Source organism: Pongo abelii, chromosome 16, assembly GCF_028885655.2.
Source record: "Pongo abelii isolate AG06213 chromosome 16, NHGRI_mPonAbe1-v2.0_pri, whole genome shotgun sequence".
Taxonomy (NCBI): Eukaryota; Metazoa; Chordata; class Mammalia; order Primates; family Hominidae; genus Pongo; species Pongo abelii.
This window is the reverse complement of record NC_072001.2, coordinates 67459278-67482541: the sequence shown is the minus strand read 5'-3', so window position 1 is coordinate 67482541 and position 23264 is coordinate 67459278. Positions and strand designations below refer to the sequence as shown.

General features: G+C 43.0%; 1 protein-coding gene across 3 annotated transcripts in view; it reads right to left on the bottom strand.

Moving 5' to 3' along the window:
• Positions 1 to 21429, bottom strand: part of TRIP4 (thyroid hormone receptor interactor 4) — a 70135-nt gene extending 48706 nt beyond the window's left edge. Inside the window, exons 1-6 of one of the 3 annotated variants that reach the window (XM_002825545.5) lie at positions 20257 to 21429; positions 14133 to 14302; positions 12724 to 12857; positions 10426 to 10638; positions 7452 to 7530; positions 1779 to 1908 (exon numbers count right to left, since the gene is read on the bottom strand). In XM_002825545.5, coding sequence (XP_002825591.2) covers positions 1779 to 1908; positions 7452 to 7530; positions 10426 to 10638; positions 12724 to 12857; positions 14133 to 14302; positions 20257 to 20357 — 827 coding nt within the window. In that variant the 5' untranslated portion in view covers positions 20358 to 21429. Of the gene's footprint in view, positions 1 to 1778; positions 1909 to 7451; positions 7531 to 10425; positions 10639 to 12723; positions 12858 to 14132; positions 14303 to 20172 lie in introns of all 3 variants that reach the window. The other 2 variants (XM_024232271.3, XM_024232273.3) reach the window with 2 other exon arrangements.
• Positions 21430 to 23264: the final 1835 nt, after the last annotated feature.

The following is a 23264-nucleotide window of genomic DNA, read 5'->3' as shown; positions in this document are numbered from 1 at the left end:
GCACTTTGGGAGGCCGCGGCTGGAGGATCACACACCAAAAAAAATAAAACAAAAATAAAGCAGACTTAGAGTAGAAACTTTTTTAATAGTACTCTGGAGGAAATTTTTTTTTTTTTTTTGAGACAATCTCACTGTGACACCCAGGCTGGAGTGCATTGGATTAATCTCGGCTCACTGTAACCTCCACCTCCCAGTCTCAATCAATCCTCCCACCTCAGCCTCCCAAGTAGCTGGGATTACAGGCATGTAACATTACGCCTGGCTAATTTCTGTATTTTTTGTACAGATGGGGTTTTGCTATGCTGCCCAGGCTGCTCTCAAACTTCCAGCCTCAAGCAATCCATCTGCCTTGGCTTCCCAAAGTGCTAGGATTACAGGCGTGAGCCACTGTGCCTGGTGGAAATTGGTCTTATACAAAAACCTAGAAAATGAAACTGGTATCCATGAACACACCAGCAAAACAGCAACAATAGGGAGAGACCCTTTTCCAGTTTCTGTTTATCAAGAAGTAAGTGCATTCTATTTCTTTCTTTTTTTTTTTTTGAGACAGAGTCTCGCTCTGTTGCCCAGGCTGGAGTGCAGTGGCATGATCTTGGCTCACTGCAAGCTCCGCCTCCTGGGTTCATGCCATTCTCCTGCCTCAGTCTCCTGAGTACCTGGGACTACAAGGACCTGCCACCATGCTTGGCTAATTTTTTTGTATTTTTAGTAGAGATGGGATTTCACCGTGTTAGCCAGGATGGTCTGGATCTCCTGATCTCATGATCCACCTGCCTCAGCCTCCCCAAGTGCCAGGATTACAGGCGTGAGCCACCGTGCCCAGCCTCCATTTCTATATCTAATAATACGTTTTACTGAGTAGGGTGAAATGTGATACTGAAAGGATGAAGAGTGAATATGAGTTATACACCTTGTGATGGGTTTATTTAAGAAATAGTTTTCTTAAAAAAAAAAAGAAATAGTTTTCTAAATCTTATCTCATGTATTCATAGCAAGTGGTTTGGAAGTAGCAGGAATGTTTCATCAAAAGATTACAATGCCAGCAATAAACTCTCAGGTTACAAGAGATTCAGGGTCTCTCTGAGGACCCTCACAGAGTCATTTGAGAAGGGAGCATATAAATCCTATCCAAACATTTTTTACCACTAACTGGTTTTCAACAAATATTTTGTTCAAAAGAAAAGAAAATGTAAGTAAGGAGGAAGTCAAAAACAGAGTTATCATAAATCTATCTGCTAAAGAGAAGTCAATGGGCTAAACAATAATAATGCAGTAGTATAAAGCTAATTTAGTTGTATTTTAAGATACTGATTACTGAATCAAAAAACAAATTTAGTCAAAGTAAAGCAGAAGGGTAAATCATGCCTTCCTATGATAGGGCATAACCTATGTTCTCCCAGAGGCAATTCCTTACAGATTCTCCAGAGCCCAGCCTAACAGTTTGCACATAACAGGTACTCTAATACAGGTGACTGAATGAATGGCTACAAGTAAAATAAGTGGTGAATTCTGTCAACTCACATAACTATCCAGGGGATATACTAACATTTGCCAGGAATAAAAAAATGCTACAGGACAGGATTCTTTTGGTGGGAGCCTATATTATTCAAACATGGATAAAAAAACAAGATGTAGGCCTCTTAAGTAAAGCATCCAGCTCTTCTTTTGCTATAAACTCTTTCACACTCCACTTTGAGAAGGTATCAAGTACCAAAATAACGGCCAGAATCTGTGGACTAGTTTATTTCTTAGCATTTGTTATTCTAACCCTTTCATACCTAGTTCTGTCAAACTCTAACAGTTTGTCTTTATGCTTGATAGCCTTCTCCAGACCAGACTTAATTCGCAATTCTTGATGAGGAAGAAGGTCCTTGGTAGAGACGTCCACCTTTCCAGAATTCTCCACCCCTGAAATTCAATAAGGAAGTCAAATGGTGTCAGCCTCTAAATACAAATTAGTTGTACCAGTGTGCAACAAAGAACAAAACATCAGAAGATCTGGTTCTGGCCTGATGGCCTGGAGCCTTCATTTCAACAGAAAACAAGTACACAGTCCAGGCCTTACCTGTACAGCAATAAGCAGTGCTTGACACATGACAGGTTTTCAATAAATGGCAGTGATCTTTTCTTCCTTTATAAAAATTTGGTTCACTAAGGACACCAAAGTATTTAAGAATGTGACATAAAAATGCCATCTCAGTGAAAAAAAATTTGCTGAATATTACCTTTAAGTATATGTTTTTTCAAGACAGGATCTAATGCTGTTGCCCAGTCTGGAGTGCAGTAGTGTGATCATAGCTCACTGCAGTCTCAAACTCTTAGGCTCAGGCGATCCTCCCACCTCAGCCTCCTGAGTAGCTGAGACAACAGGCACATGCCATTGTGTCTGAATTTTTAAATTTTTGTAGAGAGGGGGTCTCACTATGTTGCTCAGGCTGGTCTCAAAGTCCTGGCTTCAAGCAATCCTCCCAACTGAGCATCTCAAAGTACTGGGATTCCAGACATGATCCATCATGCCAGCCTAAATATACGTTTATATTATCAAAACTAAACACTAAATAATGGAAGAAAAAAGAAAATTTCACAAAAGGGGCAGAAAAAATGAACAGTTTCAGTTTAATGAGAACCTGCTAAATGCTGAGGCACTTAGTATACATGTTATTTAATTTTCACAATAACCCTGTAAGACAGTTTGTACTATCTTTATTTTACAGATAAAGTAACTGAAGTTCAGAGATGACTATAAATTTACTGAGTTCACACAGTTAGAAATTAGACCAGTGGCCGGGCGCAGTGGCTCACGCCTGTAATCCCAGCACTTTGGGAGGCTGAGGCGGGCGGATCATGAGGTCAGGAGATTGAGACCATCCTGGCTAACACGGTGAAACCCTGTCTCCACTAAAAATACAAAAAATTAGCCAGGCGTGGTGGTGGGCACCTGTAGTCCCAGCTACTCCGGAGGCTGAGGCAGGAGAATGGCGTGAACCTGGGATGCAGAGCTTACAGTGAGCCGAGACCGCGCCACTGCACTCCAGCTTGGGCGACAGAGAAAGACTCCATCTCAAAAAAAAAAAAAAAAAAAGAAAAAGAAATTAGACCATAGAAACAAAATCTGAGCTCAAGTATAACTCTAAAGCCAACATTGATTCCATGGTCATGTTTTCTTCTTTGACAGCATATTGTAAATTTGTATATCCCAGAAAAGAGAGCCATAGATTATGATACACCCAAGATCCAAAATGGGTTAGGTGGCTGGGTGCAGTGGCTCACTCCTGTAATTGCAGCACTTTGGGAGGCTGAGGTGGGAGGATCACTTGAGCCTAGGAGTTCAAGACTAGCCTGGGCAACATGGTGAGAGCCCATCTGTACAAACAATTTAAAAATTAGCCAGACATGGTGGTACAAGCCTGTAGATCCAGCTACTTGGGAGGCTGAGGCAGGAGAATAGCTGCAGTAAAATGTGTTCATACCAATGTACTCCAGCCTGACAGAGACTGTCTAAAAACAAACAAACAAGGAAAGTATGTACAATCAGAACTATTTTTTCTCAGAATGATTACCTTAAAATCTAATTGAAAAAAATATAGGGGCACGTGCAACCTCATTAATAATAAAATTACAGGCCGGGCACAGTGATTCATGCCTGCAATCCCAGCATTTTGGGAGGCCAAGGTGGGTGGATCACCTGAGGTCAGGAGGCCCAGCCAACATGGCAAAACCCTGTCTCTACTAAAAATGCAAAAATTAGCTGGGTGTGGTGGCAGGCGCCTGCAATCCCAGCTACTCAGGAGGCTGAGGCAGGAGAATTGCTTGAACCTGGGAGGCAGAAGTTGCAGTGAGCCAAAATCACGCCACCACACTCCAGCCTAGGTGACAGAGACTGTCTCAAAAAAAAAAAAAAATAAATAAAAATAAAAATAAATAAATAAAATTACAGCCTTTTACAACTAAAACAAATTTGAAATGTCAAAACTCAAGAGTGAACAGGTTTCTGGGTACAATGCTAATATTGCTATAGATTAATATGATTTTTTTTTTTTTTGAGATGGAGTTTCACTCTCGTTGCCCAGGCTGGAGTGCAATGGTGCAATCTCGGCTCACTGCAACCTCTGCCTCCAGGGTTCAAGCAATTCCCAGCCTCAGCCTCCCAAGTAGCTGGAATTATAGGCATGCGCCACCACGCCCTGCTAATTTTGTATTTTTGGTAGAGACGGGGTTTCTCCACATTGGTCAGGCTGGTCTCAAACTCCCAACCTCAGGTGATCCGCCCGTCTCGGCCTCTCAAAGTGCTAGGATTACAGGCATGAGCCACCGTGCCCAGCAATTTATATATTTTGACAAAATAATCTGGCAAACACATCTCAAGTGTCAAAAAAAGATCACATTATTTGACGTAGTAACATTATTCTTAGGAATTTATCACAAGGAAGTAAATCAAAAGCTATGTTAATAAAGGTGACAATTTGTGATATTATTTAAAATTTGGAAACAAATATCCAGTAATTAGGAAATAATCATACTATAATAAACCAAGTTAAAAGACTATTTTTAGCTACTAAAAACAATTATGAATATATAGCAAGATGGCAGCTAATTATGAATTAGTTGGAAAAATGGAAAAACAAATGTTTTTACACAGATTACTACATTACAATCCCAAGCAATCTGTCGATATAAAACAAAAACTACTATGAATCAAGGTAGGAACAAAATGAAATATCTGCGTAAGTAGTGAGCAATGAGTATATTGTTTTTCTTTTTAATAATGTCCTTAACTGCTGGGCACGGTGGCTCATGCCTGTAATTCCAGCACTTTGGGAGGCCAAGGCGGGTGGATCACGATCGTGGTCAAGAGATCAAGACCATCATGGCCAACCAACATGGTGAAACCCCATCTCTACTAAAAATACAAAATTTAGCTGGGTGTAGTGGTGCACGCCTGTAGTCCCAGCTACCTGGCAGGCTGAGGCAGGAGAATCACTTGAACCCAGGAGGCGGAGGTTGCAGTCAGCCAAGATCGCGCCACTGCACTCCAGCCCAGGCAACAGAGCGAGACTCTGTCTAAAAAAAATAAAAAATAGGGGTGCGGTGGCTCACGCCTGTAATCTCAGCACTTTGGGAGGCCGAGGCAGGTGGATCACAAGGTCAGGAGATCAAGACCATCTTGGCTAACACGGTGAAACACCATCTATACTAAAAAAATACAAAAAAATTAGCCGGGCATGGTGGCGGGCGTCGCCAGTCAGCTACTCAGGAAGCTGAGGCAGGAGAATGGCATGAACCTGGGAGGTGGAGCTTGCAGCGAGCCGAGACCACGCCACTGCACTCCAGCCTGGGTGACACAGCGAGACCCCATCTGAAAACTAACTAACTAAATAATAGATAAAAATAATGTCTTTAAATGACCGAGTGCGGTGGCTCACACCTGTAATCTCAGCACTTTGGGAGGTTGAGGTGGGCAGATCACCTGAGGTCAGGAGTTCAAGACCAGCCTAGTCAACATGGGGGAACCCCATCTCTACTAAAAATGCAAAAAAATTAGCTGGACATGGTGGCATGCGCCTATAATCCCAGCTACTCGAGAGGCTGAGGCAGGAGAATCACTTGAACCCAGGTGGCGGAGGTTGCAGTGAGCCGAGATCGCGCCATTGCACTCCAGCCTGGGCAACAAGAGCAAAACTCCGTCTCAGAAAAAAAAAAAAAGAAAGAAAGAAAAAAAAATGTTGGCCGGGCATGGTGGCTCACACCTTAATCCCAGCACTTTGGGAGGCTGAGGTGGGTGGATCACCTGAGGTCGGGAGTTCAAGACCAGCCTGACCAACATGGAGAAACCCCGTCTCTACTAAAAACACAAAATTAGCCAGGGTGGTGGGGCATGCCTGTAATCCCAGCTACTGGGGAGGCGGAGGCAGAAGAATCGCTTGAACCCGGGAGGCGAAGGTTGCGGTAAGCCGAGATCACACCACTGCACTCCAGCCTGGGCATAAAGAGTGAAACTCCGTCTCAAAAAAAAAAATGTCCTTAACCATTTTTGTCAGGTGTGTTTCAAGCATAAAGGCATAAAAATAATTAGAAAATAAGTAGAGTTCCTATATAACCTTCACATAGCTTCCTTTAATGTTATCATCTTATCTTACAAAACTATCAATTATCAAAACCAAGAAATTAACATTGGTATAACACTATAAACAGACTATTTGGATTTTAACACTTTTTTCCCATTAATGTCATTTTTCTGTTCTAGGATCTAATACTAGATATATACTGCAATTAGTCGTCATATATATCCTTAGTCTACTCCGATCTGTGACATTTCTTTAATCTTTTCTTGTCTTTCATGACATTGTAAATCTCTTGTTCTTAAACTTTCAACCAATAATTTCAGTATCCATTGGTGGATCGTGCTTGTGGCAGTTACTACTGTAGTGTTCTAATTGTGATTTTCTAGTATTTTCATTTCTTGTACTTTATTAACTGGAATTCTTTTATAAGAAGAGTTGTCCTTTCTCCATTTTATTAACTTATTCAGTTATTTATACAAGTATGGTCACATGGATATTAATTTTATTCTTTAGATTATAATGTAATACTATTATTTATTTTGCTGTTCAATGTTATGTAGTCTTAATAATTTTTCTAAAAAATAGATGCTTATAGAATGAGTGAATAGGCCAGGCACAGTGGGTCACACCTGTAATCCCAGTGCTTTGGGAAGCCAAGGCAGGCAGATCACTTGAGGTCATGAGTTCAAGACCAGCCTGGCCAACATGGCAAAACCCCATCTCTACTAAAAAAATGTAAATATTGGCTGGGCGCGGTGGCTTATGCCTGTAATCTCAGCACTTTGGGAGGCCAAGGTGGGCGGATCACGAGGTCAGGAGATCAAGACCGTCCTGTAATCTCAGCACTTCGGGAGGCCAAGGTAGGCAGATCACGAGGTCAGACCATCCTGGCTAACATGGTGAAACCCCATCTCTACTAAAAATACAAAAAATTAGCTGGGCATGGTGGCATGTGCCTGTAGTCCCAGCTACTTGGTAGGCTGAGGCAGGAGAATTGCTTGAACCCAGGAGGCAGAGGTTGCAGTGAGCCGAGATTGGCGCCACTGCACTCCAGCCTGGGTGACAGAGCGAGACTCCATCTCAAAAAAAAAGTAAATATTAGCTACGCGTGGTGGCACATGCCTGTAATCCCAGCTACTCGGGAGTTTGAGGCAGGAGAATCACTTGAACCCAGGAGGCGGAGGTTGCAGTGAGCTGAGATCGCGTCACTGCACTCCAGCCTGGGCGATAAGAGTGAGACTCCACCTCAAAAAAAAAACAAAAACAAAAAAAACTGAGAATGAGTGAATAAACTGCATCTTGCACTCCAGGATACAGAAAAGAGAAACAACCACAGATGCAACAAGGTACCCATCATCCCAGTGTTCCAATTACAAGACTGCTGTCTACCTGACATGAGTTTCTTTAGCAGTTTCTGGCTCTTGTTTGAGTCACGCTGTAAAATATCTTGTTCCTCATGAGTACACACCTGTAAAATAATAAGAGTAAGACATGTGATCCAATAGTTAAATTATATTGTTTTCTTGATATATCTAAAAGTAACCTGAAATTACACATTAGATGATGATAAAATAATGAGACTACTGGTGTTTTTTAATCCAAACACACCAAAATATAAAAATGCAAATGAGTTTTCTCCAGATCTCTTTCCATTTCTTTTTTATGACCCAAACAAAAAACTTATATCACTGCACATGTCCCTGAATGACTTAATGGTTTAGGAAAAAAAAAAAAAAAAAGGCTGGGGACAGTGGCTCATGACTGTAATCCCAGCACTTTGGGAGGCTGAGGTGGGCAGATTGCTTGAGTGCAGGAATTCGAGACCAGCCTGGGCAACATGGCCAAACCCCATTTCAACAAAAAAATACAAAAATTAGCCTGGCGTGGTGGTGTGTGCCTGTAGTCCCAGCTACTTAGGAGCTGGGACTTCTTTGTAGATATGAGGTTTTGCCATGTTGCCCAGGCTGGTCCTGAACTCCTGGACTCAAGCAGTCTTCCCTCCTCAGCCTCCGAAAGCAATGGGATTATAGGCATCAGCCACCATACCTGGCTTCTGGTTCTTTCTAATAAGACATCTTCTTATAATAAACTTCTCTTGTCAGATTTGGGCTTCATGATTAGAACTGGGTTGCTTTTTATGGTAAAGTCTCATATGTTTTATCCAGTATTCTCAACAGTGGGAAATATTTATCCTTTGAAAGTACGTTATTTTTTCTTCTTTTTTTTCTTTTTTTGAGTCAGGGTGTGGCTTTGTCACCCAGACTGGAGTGCGGTGGCACCATCTCTGCTCACTGCAACCTCCACCTCCCGGTCTCAAGTCATCCTCCCAACTCAGCCTCCCGAAGTGCTGGGATTACAGACATAAGCCAGCATGCCTGGCCTGAGACTCTTCCTAAAAAACAAACAAGGGCCAGGCGCAGTGGCTCATGCCTGTAATCCCAGCACTTTGGGAGGCCGAGGCAGGTAGATCACCTGAGGTCAGGAGTTCAAGACCAGCCTGGTCAATACGGAGAAACCCTGTCTCTACTAAAAATACAAAAATTAGCTGGGCGTGGTAGTGAGCACCTGTAATCCCAGCTACTTGAGAGGCTAACGCAGGAGAATCGCTTGAACTTGAACCCAGGAGGCGGAAGTTGCAGTGAGCCACTGCACTCCAGGCTGGGCAAGAGAGTGAGACTCCATCTCAAAAAACAAACAAACAAAACAAACAAACTTCGAGGCCAATCTGCTTTACATTACTTCAAGGGACCTAGGTGAAAACACTGTACAATACTTCCTAGCAGTTGCCTCAATGACACACAGAGTTCCTGCCAGCAGCTATAAGAGCTTGCTCTAAAAAGAAAGCTCCATATGGGAGGAGATTTACTGCCATTTAATGGACACTTTTATTGGTAGACACTACATTTTTCAGGTCATCCATTGTCTATTAGCTTATTCTGAGAATATGAAAAAAATTAAGGGTCCCACCAGGCACGGTGGCTCACGCCTATAATCCCAGCACTTTGGCAGACTAAGATGGGTGGATCACCTGAGGTCAGGAGTTCCGAGACCAGCTTGACCAATATGGTGAAACCCTGTCTCTACTAAAAATACAAAAAATTAGCCGGGCGTGGTGGTGTGCGCCTGTTGTCCCAGCTACTAGGGAGGCTGAGACAGGCGAATTGCTTGAACCCAGGAGGCAGAGGTTGCAGTGAGCCGAGATTGCGCCACTGCTTTCCAGCCTGGGCGACAGAGTGAGACTCCGTCTCAAAAAAAAAAAAAAAAAGAAAAAAGAAAAAATTAAGGGCCCCATCAGAAAAGAGGAGAAAATGAAGTAATATAAAATGGATGCCTTTACCAACACCAAATGTCATTGCTTCTGACAGCCAGCTCAACTTGGTAAAATTAGATAGCTCATTAAGGGTTTTTGTGAGTCATTATCACTACATTCTTGAGGTCATTCTCTCAGACAAAGCAGAGCTATGACAAGGTGGAATCCTGGAAATAGAAGCTATAATGATCTGAGGATTCTGTCACAGTGGCTCCTAGCCCTTGGATCGCTCAACAATGTATGTTCTCAAACCCTTCTCATTAATGGCCTCAGTACTAGGATATAACCTGGGGTTCTTTCTTTCTTCTGAGACAAGGACTCTCTCTCTCACTGCAGCCTGGACGTCTTGGGATCAAGTGAAGCTCCCATTTCAGCCCCTCATGTAACTGCTACCACAGGTATGCACCACCATACCCAGCACAGCTAATTAAAAATATTTTTTTTTTTTTTTGTAGAGACAGGGTCTTCCCATATTGCCCAGGCTAGTCTCAAACTCCTGGGCTCAAGTGATCCTCCCACCTCAGCCTCCCAAAACCCACCTTGGCTTCCCAAAGTGTTGGGACTACAGGCGTGTGCCACTGTGCCTGGCCTAACCTTGGGTTTCTAACTAATCATATCCCTGATACTCGAGTTCACTGGATATTTTAGGGAAGAAATTTACTAAGAAAAAGAGAAGGCCAGGCATGGTGGCTGATGCCTGTAATCCCAGAACTTTGAGAGGCCGAGGCAGGCAGATTACAAGGTCAGGAGATCGAGACCATCCTGGCTAACACTGTAAAACCCCGTCTCTACTAAAAATACAAAAAATTAGCTGGGCGTGGTGGCGGGCACCTGTAGTCCCAGCTACTCAGGAGGCTAAGGCAGGAGAATGGCATGAACCCGGGAGGCGGAGCCTGCAGCGAGCCGAGATTGTGCCACTGCACTCCAGCCTGGGCGACAAAGTGAGACTCCGTCTCAACAAAAAAAAAAAAAAAGAGAAATTACTTGAGATCTGAATGGCCCCGCGTATTAACACAAAGCACAGTAAAATAAAATAGAAAAGAAATAATTTACCAGAGTGCCACAGAATAAGCAAGGGCCTGAGCCTTCTTGTTCACAGACAATGCGCCCACAGATCAGACAGTTATTGATGAGCTTGTGCTTCTGGCCCAGGCAATCACAAGGGTGGCGACCAGGGAGCAGGACTGCAAGCCTGTCCTGTCCCTCTCTTGTGTATAAATTGACAAACTTTGTCTTCTTTTTTACGGAGTTGCTGTTCTCTTGTGCCTAATCGTACAAAGACATCAAAATAACATCAAATAATTAATGACAATGTAAAAAGTCAAGGGAGAAAATGCTCAGTTCTGTTCAATAACAACTTATATAATATCCAAGAACCAAGAAAGAAGGCAGGGAAAGGAAGAAATACAAATTAGTTATAATCAAGGTTCTGAGGAAAGGTTATACTCTACAAAAACTAGCTGATAATTACCTTGTCTTTTCTGCTAGTAGCTTTCAGCCCATTACTATGGCTAGTGGAAGGTAAATGTAGCAGTTAAATCTGTTTATATGACATCTTTAAGCACAGCTAAATTGGAGATCATAAGAAACAAGAATGCCTCTAAAAGCAGATGATATTCACAGATTTGGAAATATGGGCAATCAATAAAATAAGAAAAATAAATACAAAGTTGACTCAATCAGAAACCAGTAAGAAAAGGACAGACAATACAATAGAAAAACAGAAGGTGGAGGTTGCAGTTAGTCGAGTTCGCACCACTGGGCAACAGAGCGAGATCCCATCTCCAAAAAAAAAAAGGGCAAAAAAACCTAATAAGAACTTCATAACAAAAGATATCCTAATGACTAACAGGCATATGAAAAAGTGCTCAATTTCATTAGTCGTCAAAATAATGCAAAAACGAAAACAAAATGCAATACCACTAAATACCAACCAGAATGGCTAAACTGAAAAAGAGAAAATATGAAGTGTTAGCAAAGATACAAAAGAATTAGACCTCTCATACACTGCTGGCAGTCCTGCAAACTCATATCAACTGAAGTTGAACATATGCATGTTCTATGACACAGCAATTCAACTCCTAGATATATACTAAACAGAAATGTGTAAATATGTTCACCAAAAATACATACAAGAATGTTCACTGTTGCATTGGAATTGGAAACTATCCAAATAATAGAATGGATAAATTGTGATGTATATCACTTCATAAAATTCTGTGTAGCAATGAGAATGAGAAAGTATAGCTGCCCAGAGTAGAGATGAATCTCATAAATTGAAAGAAGCTAGACACTGGCTGGGCACAGTTGCTCACGCCTGTAATCCCAGCACTTTGAGAGGCCAAGGCAGGCAGATTGCTTGAGGTCAGGAGTTCAAGACCAGCCTGGCCAACATGGTGAAACCCCATCTCTACTAAAAAAATACAAAAATTACCTGGGTGTGGTAGCATGCGCGCCTGTAATCCCAGCTACTCAGGAGACTGAGGCAGGAGAATCGCTTGAACCAGGGAGGCAGAGGTTGCAGTGGGCCAAGATTGCACCACTGCACTCCAGCCTGGGTGACAGAGCAAGACTCCATCTCGGAAAAAAAAAAAAAAAAAAAAAAAAAAAAAGCAGCTAGATATAAGAGTACACACTATTTAGCTCCATTTATTTAAAGTTCAAAAACAGGGCCAGGTGCGGTGGCTCACGCCTGTAATCCTAGCACTTTGGGAGGCCAAGGTGGGTGGATTGCCTGAGCTCAGGAGTTCAAGACCAGCTTGGGCAACTTGGTGAAACCCCATCTCTACTAAAATACGAAAAATTAGCTGGGCATGGCAGTGTATGCATGTAGTCCCAGCTACTCAGGAGGCTAAGGCAGGAGAATCGCTTGAACCCAGGCGGCAGAGGTTGTGGTGAGCTGAGATTGCACCACTGCATTCCAGCCTGGGCGACAGAGTGAGACTCTGTCTCAAAAAAAAAAAAAAAAAAAAAATTAGCTGGGTATGGTGGTGCATGCCTGTAGTCCCAGCTATTCGGGAGACTGAAGCAGGAGAATCGCTTGAACCCAGGAAACGGAGGTTGCAATGAGCAGAGATCGCACCACTGCACTCCAGACTGGAAACAGAGCAAGACTCTGTCCTGGAAAAAAAAAAAAAAAAAAAGCAAAGATGTCTTTATAATACTAATCAGGTTACCAAACAAAAAATCTACCATATAGAAAGGAGTACATATAACTTTTTCTCCCTAAAATTCATGCATTTGTTGAAAAATTGCCATTCTAGACCAATTTGTACACTTTGGTCTCTGAAATGTATTAGTCACTTCCTCTTCTCCAATAGTCAGAAAAAGCTTCAATCTATAAGCACTCACCTTGGCCAAATCAAAAGGTGTTTTAACCTCTGCAGTCGTGTCAGGTTCCGTAAATGCAGGAACTTCCTGTCTGTTTCTCCCTTTCTTCCTACCCCGCTTTAGATGGTCACCTGATTTCTGCCCATCTAAAATTTCTTTAAAGATAGAAAAAAAAAAATACACACACACACAGATTGATAAGAGGATTCCTGGTGAACTAATATAGCTAATAAACTAAAGTGATGGTTAATATTTAGAGTCAAGATATCGTCATGAAGATTTTTAATTATCTTTTCCTGTCAAACCAGAATTAAATTTAAATCATCATTTTCAAGAGTGCAGTCAATGAAAAAGAACTCAAACAAGTGGCTGGGATTAAGAAGTTAAATTAAAATCTGATATTCCTAAAATCAGGCTTAGTGGCTCACATGCATAATCCCAGCACTTTGAGAGGCCGAGACAGGTGGATCGTTTGAACCAAGGGGTTTGAGAGCACCCTGGACAACAGAGTGAGACCCTATCTCTAGAAAAAAATACAAAAATTAGCCAGGTGTGGTAACACACGCCTGTAGTCCCAGCTACTCAGGAGGCTGAGGTGGGAGAATCGTCTGAGCCCAGGAAGCAGAGGCTGCAGTGGGCTGGGATCAAGCCACATCACTCCAGCCTGGGCAATGAAAGGGAGACCCTGTCTCAAACAAAATTCTGATATTGTAGATTGCATAATAACTTAAGATTATTTAGTTTGGTGCTCATCTTTTGTACTGTTTAAGCAGTTATCTCTAAATGCTATTCATACTACAGTCAATCAACACTTTACTTACATCCAGGTATGCACATGACTGAAAAATGTTTATGTATAAAATTTGCAAATTATTCTGAAGCCACATTTGTGTCTGTAAACACACATTTTTTTGTGATATTTTCCTTTTTTTTTTTTTTTAAGATGGAGTCTCGCTCTGTCGCCTAGGCTGGAGTGCAGTGGCACTATCTCAGCTTACTGCAAGCTCCACCTCCCGGTTTCACGCCATTCTCCTGCCTCAGCCTCCCCAGTAGCTGGGACTACAGGCGCCTCCAACCATGCCTGGCTAACTTTTTGTATTTTTAGTAGAGATGGGGTTTCACCGTGTTAGCCAGGATGGTCTCGATTTCCTGACCTCGTGATCCGCCCGCCTCGGCCTCCCAAAGTGCTGGGATTACAGGCATGAGCCACCGCGCCCGGCCTTTTTGTGATATTTTCTAAGTTGAAAAACAACTAGAGCAATATTCATTACGGATTGAGTAGAACCGAACTAAAAATATGTATACATATGATTCTGTTTAAGTTAGCTGTGAAGAAACACAAGATGGCAAAAAAATAAAATAAAATAAAAAATTCTTTAAGCCTGCCCACTTACCAATATTTCAACATTTGCTTAATTATATTAACTTACCATCTTTTTTGAAGCACTGCTGCAAAGGATCAGAAATCAACTCCTGATCATTCTTTTGCCATTTGGTTATAAGTTCTTCTATGAATTGACCTTTTTTGCCTTCATTTCCCTGGAGGAGATCAGTAACATATTCTCGTATCTCTTCAGCACTCTCAATTGACAAAACATACCTCAGGAGGCAAAGATATAAGTTGTTGAAACAAGACTAACTTACACTGTTTCTCAGTAATCTTAACAGAGATCTAGGTAGTAAAAACCATTCATTAATCTATTAGAGTGTTTACTCTGAGCCAAGTACTATGCTAGATACTAGAAATACAATATGATCCTAACTGGTATGAATGTATACATACATACGCTTATGTGTAGGAAAAAAACAACATTATACACCAAAACGATTACTAGTGAGTGATGGAATTAAAGGTAGTTTTAATTTATTTTTATTTTCTTTTTTCCTACAATAAAGATGTTTTTAAAATGTATTACATTATAATATATATGGGAAAAAAGAGAAAGAAACAGTGCTTATTTCTGGGTTGTAATTATTATGGTAATTTTGGTTTACTTTTTTATCCTTTTCTGATTTTTTTAGTTTTCCACAGTGAACATCTTATCATTACAGGAGAAAGAAGTGATAAAAATTACTTATAAATTAACACATAAGTGGCCGGGCGCGGTGGCTCACGCCTGTAATCCCAGCACTTTGGGAGGCTGAGGTGGGTGGATCACCAGGTCCGGAGATGGAGACCATCCTGGCTAACATGGTGAAACCCTGTCTCTACTAAAAAAAAAATACAAAAAAAAAAAAAAAAATTAGGTGGGCATGGTAGCAGGCGCCTGTACTCCCAGCTACTCGGGAGGCTGAGGCAGGAGAATGGCGTGAACCCGGGAGACAGAGCTTGCAGTGAGCTGAGATCGCGCCACTGCACTCCAGCCTGGGCGAGCGAGACTCCCTCTCAAAAAAAAAAAAAATTAACATACAAGACACTGAAAACAGCGTAAAACCTGAAGAAACTGTAATTCAGACACAATGATATGGAATGCAAGAAAAATTATTACCATAGTGCTATATCTTTTAAAAAATTATGAAATTGTCCTATGATTGGTATCATATGTACTGCATTCTTTTCACAGTGTAATGGTGGAATTGCAGAATTATGCTCTAGAGGTAAACAAATTTGTGCCTTTGGGCCTCACTAAGAGAATATTCTGACTGGGTGCGGGAGCCCATGCCTGTAATCCCAACAATTTGGGAGGCTGAGGCTGGAGGATCACTTGGGCCCAGGAGTTAGAGACCAGCCTGGGCAACATAGGGAGACCTTGTCTCTAGAAGAAAGATTAAAATTAGCCAGGTATGGAGGCATGTGCCTGTAGTCCTAGCTACTTGGGAAGCTGAAGTGGAAGGATCCTTTGAGTCTCAGAGGTGAAGGCTGCAGAGCCATGATTGCGCCATTACATTCCAGCCTGAGCAACAGAATGAGACTCTGTCTCAAACAAGCAAAAACGGTGGGGCATGGTGGCTCCCAGCACTTTGGGAGGCTGAGGCGGGTGGATCACCTGAGGTTAGGAGTTAGAGACCAGCTTGGCCAACGTGGTGAAACCCCGTCTCTACTAAAAATACACACACACATACACACACACCCCCCAAAAACAGGCATCTTCTAATTACTATGGATTAGAAAAGACAATGGTTTTTCAGGACTTACACATTTTAATCATCTTGATCCCCAAACTTACCAGTCCCCACCAAAAGATTAACTGCTATCAAAGACTTGCAAAACTGTAAGGAATCCCAAGGGATCATTTAACCCTGGAGGGTTTTTTTGTTTTTTGAGACAGAGTCTCACTCAGTCTCCCAGGCTGGAGTGCAGTGGTGCGATCTCAGCTCACTGCAAACTCCATTTCCCAGGTTCAAGTGATTCTCCTACCTCAGCCTCCTGAGTAGCTGGGATTACAGGCGCGCACAACCACACCCGGCTAATTTTTGTTTTTGCTTTTTTTTTTTTTAGTAGAGACAGGGTTTCACTATGTTGGCCAGGCTGGTCTCGAAGTCCTGACCTCAAGTGATTCGCCCGCCTCAGCCTCCCAAAGTGCTGGAATTACAGGCTGAGCCACTGTACCTGGCTTTTTTTTTTTTTTTTTTTTTTGAGACAGAGTCTCACTCTGTCACCCAGGCTGGAGAGCAGTGGTGCTATCTCGGTTCACTGCAACCTATGGCTCCTAGGTTCAAGAAATTCTCCTGCCTCAGCCTCCTGAGTAGCTGGGACTGCAGGCGGGCACCACTGCGCCCGGCTAATTTTTTGAATTTTTAGTAGAGACAAGGTTTTGCCGTGTTGGGCAGGCTGGTCTTGAACTCCTGACCTCAAGTGATCAACCTGCCTCAGCCTCCCAAAGTGCTGGGATTACAGGTTGAGCCACTGCACCTGGCCAACCCTGGAGTATTTTTCAAACAACCAGGGAAGAGAGTTCCAGAACCATTTGAATAAATGTCATTTTAACTACTTAACAAGGTATAATAAAGAACAACATTCATCCAAATATGTTATATACCAAATCTTATCAAAATAATATGAACTCATCCAGATTGTGGACCAAAGTTTATTTTGTTAACTCTGTGTATAGCTATTTATGTCTTATAAATGTATCACTAATTAGAAAGTTAAGGCCAGGTGCAGTGGCTCACGCCTGTAATCCCAGCACTTTGGGAGGCTGAGGCGGGCAGATCACAAGGTCAGGAGACCCAGACAATCCTGGCCAACATGGTGAAATCCCATCTCCACTAAAAATACAAAAATTAGCTGGGCATGGTGTCACGAGCCTGTAGTCCAAGCTACTGGGGAGGCTGAGGCAGGAGAACTGCTTGAACCTGGGAGGTGGAGGTTGCAGTGAGCCGAGATCCTGCCACTGCACTCCAGCCTAGGCGACAGAGTGAGACTCCGTCTCAAAAAAGAACAAAAAAAAAAAAGTTAAGAGCTCTGTGCTATTTCAAAAATTCAGGCCACTCATATAAAATTGTTCAAGTTAGTACATTACTGTAGTACATACACCTGGGTAATTCTCAATTAAATGCCAGGCAAGCCACAGCAAATGCTTTCATCATGGCATAATAGCCTGTTGTGCAATACTAGTGAATACCTAACAAATGCTTCAAATAGTATCTTAGCATAATACATGCCGATGGGTGCTGACCCCCTTTCCCAGGGGGAAAATAATTTTTTTTTTTTTTTTTTTTGAGATGGAGTCTCGCTCTGTCACCCAGGCTGGAGTGCAGTGGTGAGATATCAGCTCACTGCAACACCTCTGCCTCCTGGGTTCAAGCGATTCTCCTGCGTCAGCCTCCCGAGTAGCTGGGATTAGAGGTGCCCGCCACCACACCTGGCTAATTTTTTTTTTGTATTTTTAGTAGAGATGGGGTTTCACCATGTTGGCCAGGCTGGTCTCGAACTCCTGACCTCAGGTGGTCCGCCTGCCTTGGCCTCCTAAAGTGCTAGGATTACAGGCGTGAGCCACCATGCCTGGCCTGAGAACGCATTTTCTTGATACTGTGTAATCCAAACGAAATACAACTGGATTCTAGACTGAGAAGACTACACCTATCATTCTTACCCTATTTCAAATTGTTAATTATCAAAAATAGCCTCAATCTTTATTTTTTCTTTTTTTTTTTGAGATGAGGTCTCACTCTGTCACCCAGGATGGAGCGCAGTGGTGCGATACCAGCTCACTGCAACCTCTGCCCCCGTGTTCAAGGGATTCTCCTGCCTCAGCCTTCCGAGTAACTGAGACAACCTGCACGCTCCACCACACCCGGCTAAGTTTTGTATTTTTAGTAGAGTGGGGGTTTCGCCATGTTGGCCAGGCTGGTCTGAAATTCCTGACTTCAAATGATCCGCCTGCCTCGGCCTCCCAAAGTGCTTAGATTACACGCATGAACCACTGCACCTGGCCACCTCAATCTTTTTTTTTAATACTGTATTTAATATAATACACATATTTAATATATTTAATATATTTGATATATTTAATATTTAATATATTTAATATTTAATATAATACACATATTTACAATAAATATGTGAAAATTGGGCCAGGCGTGGTGGCTCATGCCTGTAATCCCAGCACTTTGGGAGGCTGAGGCGGTTGGATCATCTGAGGTCAGGAGACCACCCTGGTCAACATGGTGAAACCCCATCTCTACTAAAAACACAAAAATTAGCCGGGCATGGTGGTGCGCACCTGTAATCCCGGCTGCTTGGCAGGCTGAGACAGGAGAATCGCTTGAACCTGGGAGGCGGAGGTTGCAGTGAGCTGAGATCGCACCACTGCACTCCAGCCTGGGCAACAGAGTAAGACTCTGCCTCAAAAAAAAAAAAAAAAAAAGTGAAAATTTTAAACTTATATTCGTAAAAAACACTTTTCTGTTTTATATATTGCAAAGTTTCATTATTTCATTTGATAGCATTCCACTGCTTTAAAAAATGCTTGAAAACTACTAAATACTTAATCTGACTGCGTTCAAGCAAGGGTAAAGCCAAACCATAAGATTTCGCTGTTTTGTTTTGTTGTCTATTCTAGTGTTCAAAAAAATCCTTTATCTTGTTGTTTACTTTTTTTATTTCTGTAGAGACAGGGCCTCGCTATGTTGCCCAGGCTGGTCTCCAACTCTCAGTCTCAAGCAATCCTTCCACCTCCACCTCCCAAAGTGCTGGGAATAAGGGCTTGAGCCATCTCCTAGGGCCTCAAAAAAATCCATTAAAATAACCTACTTTAACTGTCTCCTTGCCAGAAGTCTATTTTCTCCGAAACTCAGAAACTCATCTTACTTCCTACAAAAGCCCTAGAACTGCAATTTAGGTTTCAGCATCAGTGACCAAGGAATCAAATTAAGGAACACTTTCAGTTCTTCGATCAAGTCCCATTTTTGTAGTTTTCTCCCCTGCCTGAACACTTTGGACCTCCACCTCTGTGTATTCCTTAGTTCTCGGGTGAAAGTCATCTTTTCCAATAAACCTTCCGAGTTTTTCAAATCTTAATAAGGATCCTTTATTTTGTGCTCCAATAAGCCCCTTCACTTCCCCAACCTCAGCACTCATCAACGAAGGGGAACCCAACTGTCTTGTCTTTGTTACCCCAGCACCTGGCGTGTAACAGTAGCGCAACAAATGTTCTTTAATCAGTTGAAAGTAGATATTAAGTCATGTTCACCATCTCCATTTCATAGGCGTCATAAAGCATGATAAGCTTTACTAATGATTCATCTTATAAATAAAGAAACCAGGGTACAGAGAGAAAAATTAAGTTGTCCTAGGTTCTAAAACAGATAAACGACAACAGAATATAGAACCTGAGACTCCAGAGTCAGAAGCTATTTGTACTCTACCACGCCGCTTCCACTTAAATTCTAGATCCTATTGACACAGCTGACCCTGTTGGCTCTACTGACACAACTCAGACTGGGCTGACTAAAATGTTCAGAGTATATCTGGGTGCGGTGGCTCATGCCTGTAACCCCAGCCTTCGGGAGGTCGGGGCGGGCGGATCACTTGAGGTCAGGAGCTGGAGACTAGTCTGGCCAACATGGTGAAACCCCGACTCTACTAAAAATTTTAAAAAATTAGCCGGGTGTGGTGGTGCGTGCCTGTAATCCCAGCTACTTGGGAGGCTGAGGCAGGTGAATCACCTGAACCCGAAAGGCGGAGGTTGCAGTGAGCCAATATCGCGCCACCGCACTCCAGCCTCGGCGACAGAGACTCCGTCTCAATAATAACAATAATAATAAATAAATAAATAAAAGAGTAAGGAGTTCAAAGTTAGGAAATACAGTTTGACCTGCCCCTCCTCTCTAGAAAGGAAACTGGCTCCTGGGACAGCCTTGCAGTTCTAATTATTACAGATTGGGCGCCTTCCCAGGAAAAAAGCCCGACCGGCAGATTGTGGAGCCGGACACCCTATTCCAGAAACTAAACTACAAAGGTGGAGGCCAAAATTCGACGCCTACAGACTACAGACTGCAGCCCCTTTATCACATTTCTCTCTTAACTTTTCAGTCCTCCCCGCTTCCCGGTTCGCTCAGGCAGTGCACATCCCAGAGCTCCTTCCCCGCTTGGACCCGAACTGTTCTCACTGAATGATCTCCTCGCTGACATCCAGGCCGAAAGTCTTCCGCAACTGCTGGGTGCACCAGTTCACCAGCGGCTCCCCGGACACCGCCCCAGCTACCGCCATCTTCCCCAGCCGGAACCAGCTGAGCTGCAAGAGCCCCACGTCCTGCACCGGACTAGTTCCCTTCGCAACACCAACCCCGCTCACGCGGGTTCCGCCAGCTTGCACCGCCCCGCAAGGTCGCACCGTCTCCAGTGCAGATCCCGCCCATCTGTGCGCCTCTTGCTTCTTCCTGCTTCCTTGCCTACTTCCTTGTGCCCACCGGAGTCGAGCTCCGTCAGTGCGTGATTCTTGCCAATCGCTAAACGTAGGACTCGAGGAAGGCCATTGGCAATTCTGCTGAGAAGACAGTGCAAGTGCCTATAAAAACGACAGTTTAGGGGGAAAACAAACCAATACCCGGAAAGCTGAGAGGCCAGCTTTTTAATCGTCATGGTTTTATGTAAAATAAAACAGCAAGTGGAAGGTATTGTAAGCCCTGTGTTTGCTCTGGTGGTGGTTTTAATTTTTTTAATTAATTAATTTTATTTTTTTTTTATTTTTATTTTTTGAGAAGGAGTCTCGCACTGTCGTCCAGGCTTGAGTGCAGTGGCAGGATCTCGGCTCACTGCAAGCTCCGCCTCCCGGGTTCACGCCATTCTCCTGCTTCAGCCTCCCTAGTAGCTGGGACTACAGGCACCCACCACCACGCCCGGCTAATTTTTTTTTGTATTTTTCGTAGAGACGCGGTTTCACGTGTTAGCCGGGATGGAGTGTTTATTTTTAATACCCCCTGTAGTCGACTACTAGATTCACACCGCTAAAACTTCTATTTTATTTTTTGAGCCATGTATTTTCCAGGAGAGCCAAGACAACTCAGCAAGCTCGAGGGGAAAAAACAGTAAAACAGGAGTTGGAATTTGGTTTTGAGGACTTTCCACATGAGTTCTCAACCAAAAATGACCATATTTAAGGGCCGTCTGCAATTCCCTACCCCGCTAAGACAATGGGCTGGGGAAAATTTAGCCAAACTTTTCTGGAGATCATAATGTCTTCCCATTCATTTCTGGCTTTTTGTTGCATTTACAGGTTAAAATTTCTTCATTTCTACTAGCCTGTTTAGACTAAGTGGTCACATTAAATTGGCAGCTGTTTTACCTTTTTACTAGTGTTTTCATTGGTGTAAATATTATAATTAAAATCATAAGTGTATTGGCCGGGTGCAGTGTCTCATGCCTGTAATCCCAGCGCTTTGGGAGGCCGAGGCGGGAGGATCACTCGAGCGCACACGGAGAGACACACACACACACACACACACACACACGACACACACACACACACACACACACACACACACCCGCAGTGGCTCATGCCTGTAATGCCAGCACTTTGGGAATCAGAGGCCAGAGGATCACTTGAGCCCAGGAGTTCCGGACCAGTCTGGGCAACATAAGGAGAATCCTCATCTCTACAAAAATGAAAAAAATTAGCCTGGCATGGTGGCACATGCCTGTAGTCTCAGCTACTTGAAAGGCTGAGGTGGGAGGATCACTTGGGCCTGGAAGGTCAAGCTTGGAGTGAGCCCTGATTGCACCACTGCACTCCAGCCTGGGCGACAGTGCAAGGCCTTGTTACAAAAACAAAACAAAACCTCATAAGTGTATTGATTTACATTCCATTTAAATTGTCGTAGATCTCATTAATTTGGAAAGCATATGATTTTCCAGGGTTGTTTTTTTTTTAAGAAAAAGACAAAATACTCTGAATGTTTATTAATTGTGGGTACAAGTTTTGTTTCTTTGTAAAACTCCACTACATTTAATAATAAGTGTAAGGTATCAAAGTCATTTACCTGTTTATTTATTCAGTCCTTGTGTTAGGGTTCTCCAGAGAGACAGAACCAATAGGATAGATAACAGATAGATATAGATACAGATCTATGAGGAGATTTATTAGGGAATTGGCTCAGGAAATTATGGAGACTGAAAAGACCCATCACAGGAGACCCTGGAATGCTGGTAGCTGGCTCAGTCCAAGTTGTGAAATCTTCAAGTCTCAAGGCGGAGGGCCTGGAGTTCTGAAGTCTGAGAGCAGAAGTCTGAGAAGAGTGTCTCAGCTCCAGAAGGAAGAAATATTTTTTTCTCACCTTTTTTGTTCTGGGTCCTCGGTCAATTGGATGGTGCCCACTCATATTGAGAGCAGATCTTCCCCACTCAGTCCACTGACTCACATGCCAGTCTCCTTTGGAAATACCCTCAAAGGCACCCAGAAGTAAAGCTTTACAAGTTATCTAGGCATTTCTTTTTCTTTTCTTTTCTTTTTTTTTCTTTTTTTGAGATGGAGTTTCCTCTTGTTGCCCAGGCTGTAGTGCAATAGTGCAATCTTGGCTCACCACAACCTCTGCCTCCTGGGTTCAAGCGATTTTCCTGCCTTAGCTTCCCGAGTAGCTGGGATTACAGGCATGTGCCACCACGCCCGGCTAATTTTGTATTTTTAGTAGAGACGGGGTTTCTCCATGTTGGTCAGGCTGGTCTCAAACTCCCGAATTTAGGTGATCCTCCCGCCTCGGCCTCCCAAAGTGCTGGGATTACAGGCCCTCCAGGTATTTCTTAATCTGGTCAAGTTGACACCTAAAATTAACCATAACAGTCTCCATGACTAAAACATTAAGTGTTTGAAGGCAGAGACTATGACTTAAGTTTTTTTCGTATAATATAATTTAGTATGTCATACATGTTATGATAAGTACGTCCTCCAGAATAACATAGGTGGCTGGGTACCATGGCCCACACCTGTAATCTCAGCATTTTGGGAGGCTGAGGTGGGAGGATTGGTTGAGCTCGGAAATTTGAGACCAGCCTGGGCAATATCGGGAGACCCTGTCTCTACAAAAAAACCTAAAAATTAGCTAGGTGTGGTGGCAAGCGCCTGTGTTCCCAGCTACTTGGAAGAGGATCACCTGAGCTCAGGAGGCGAGGCTGCAGTAAACTG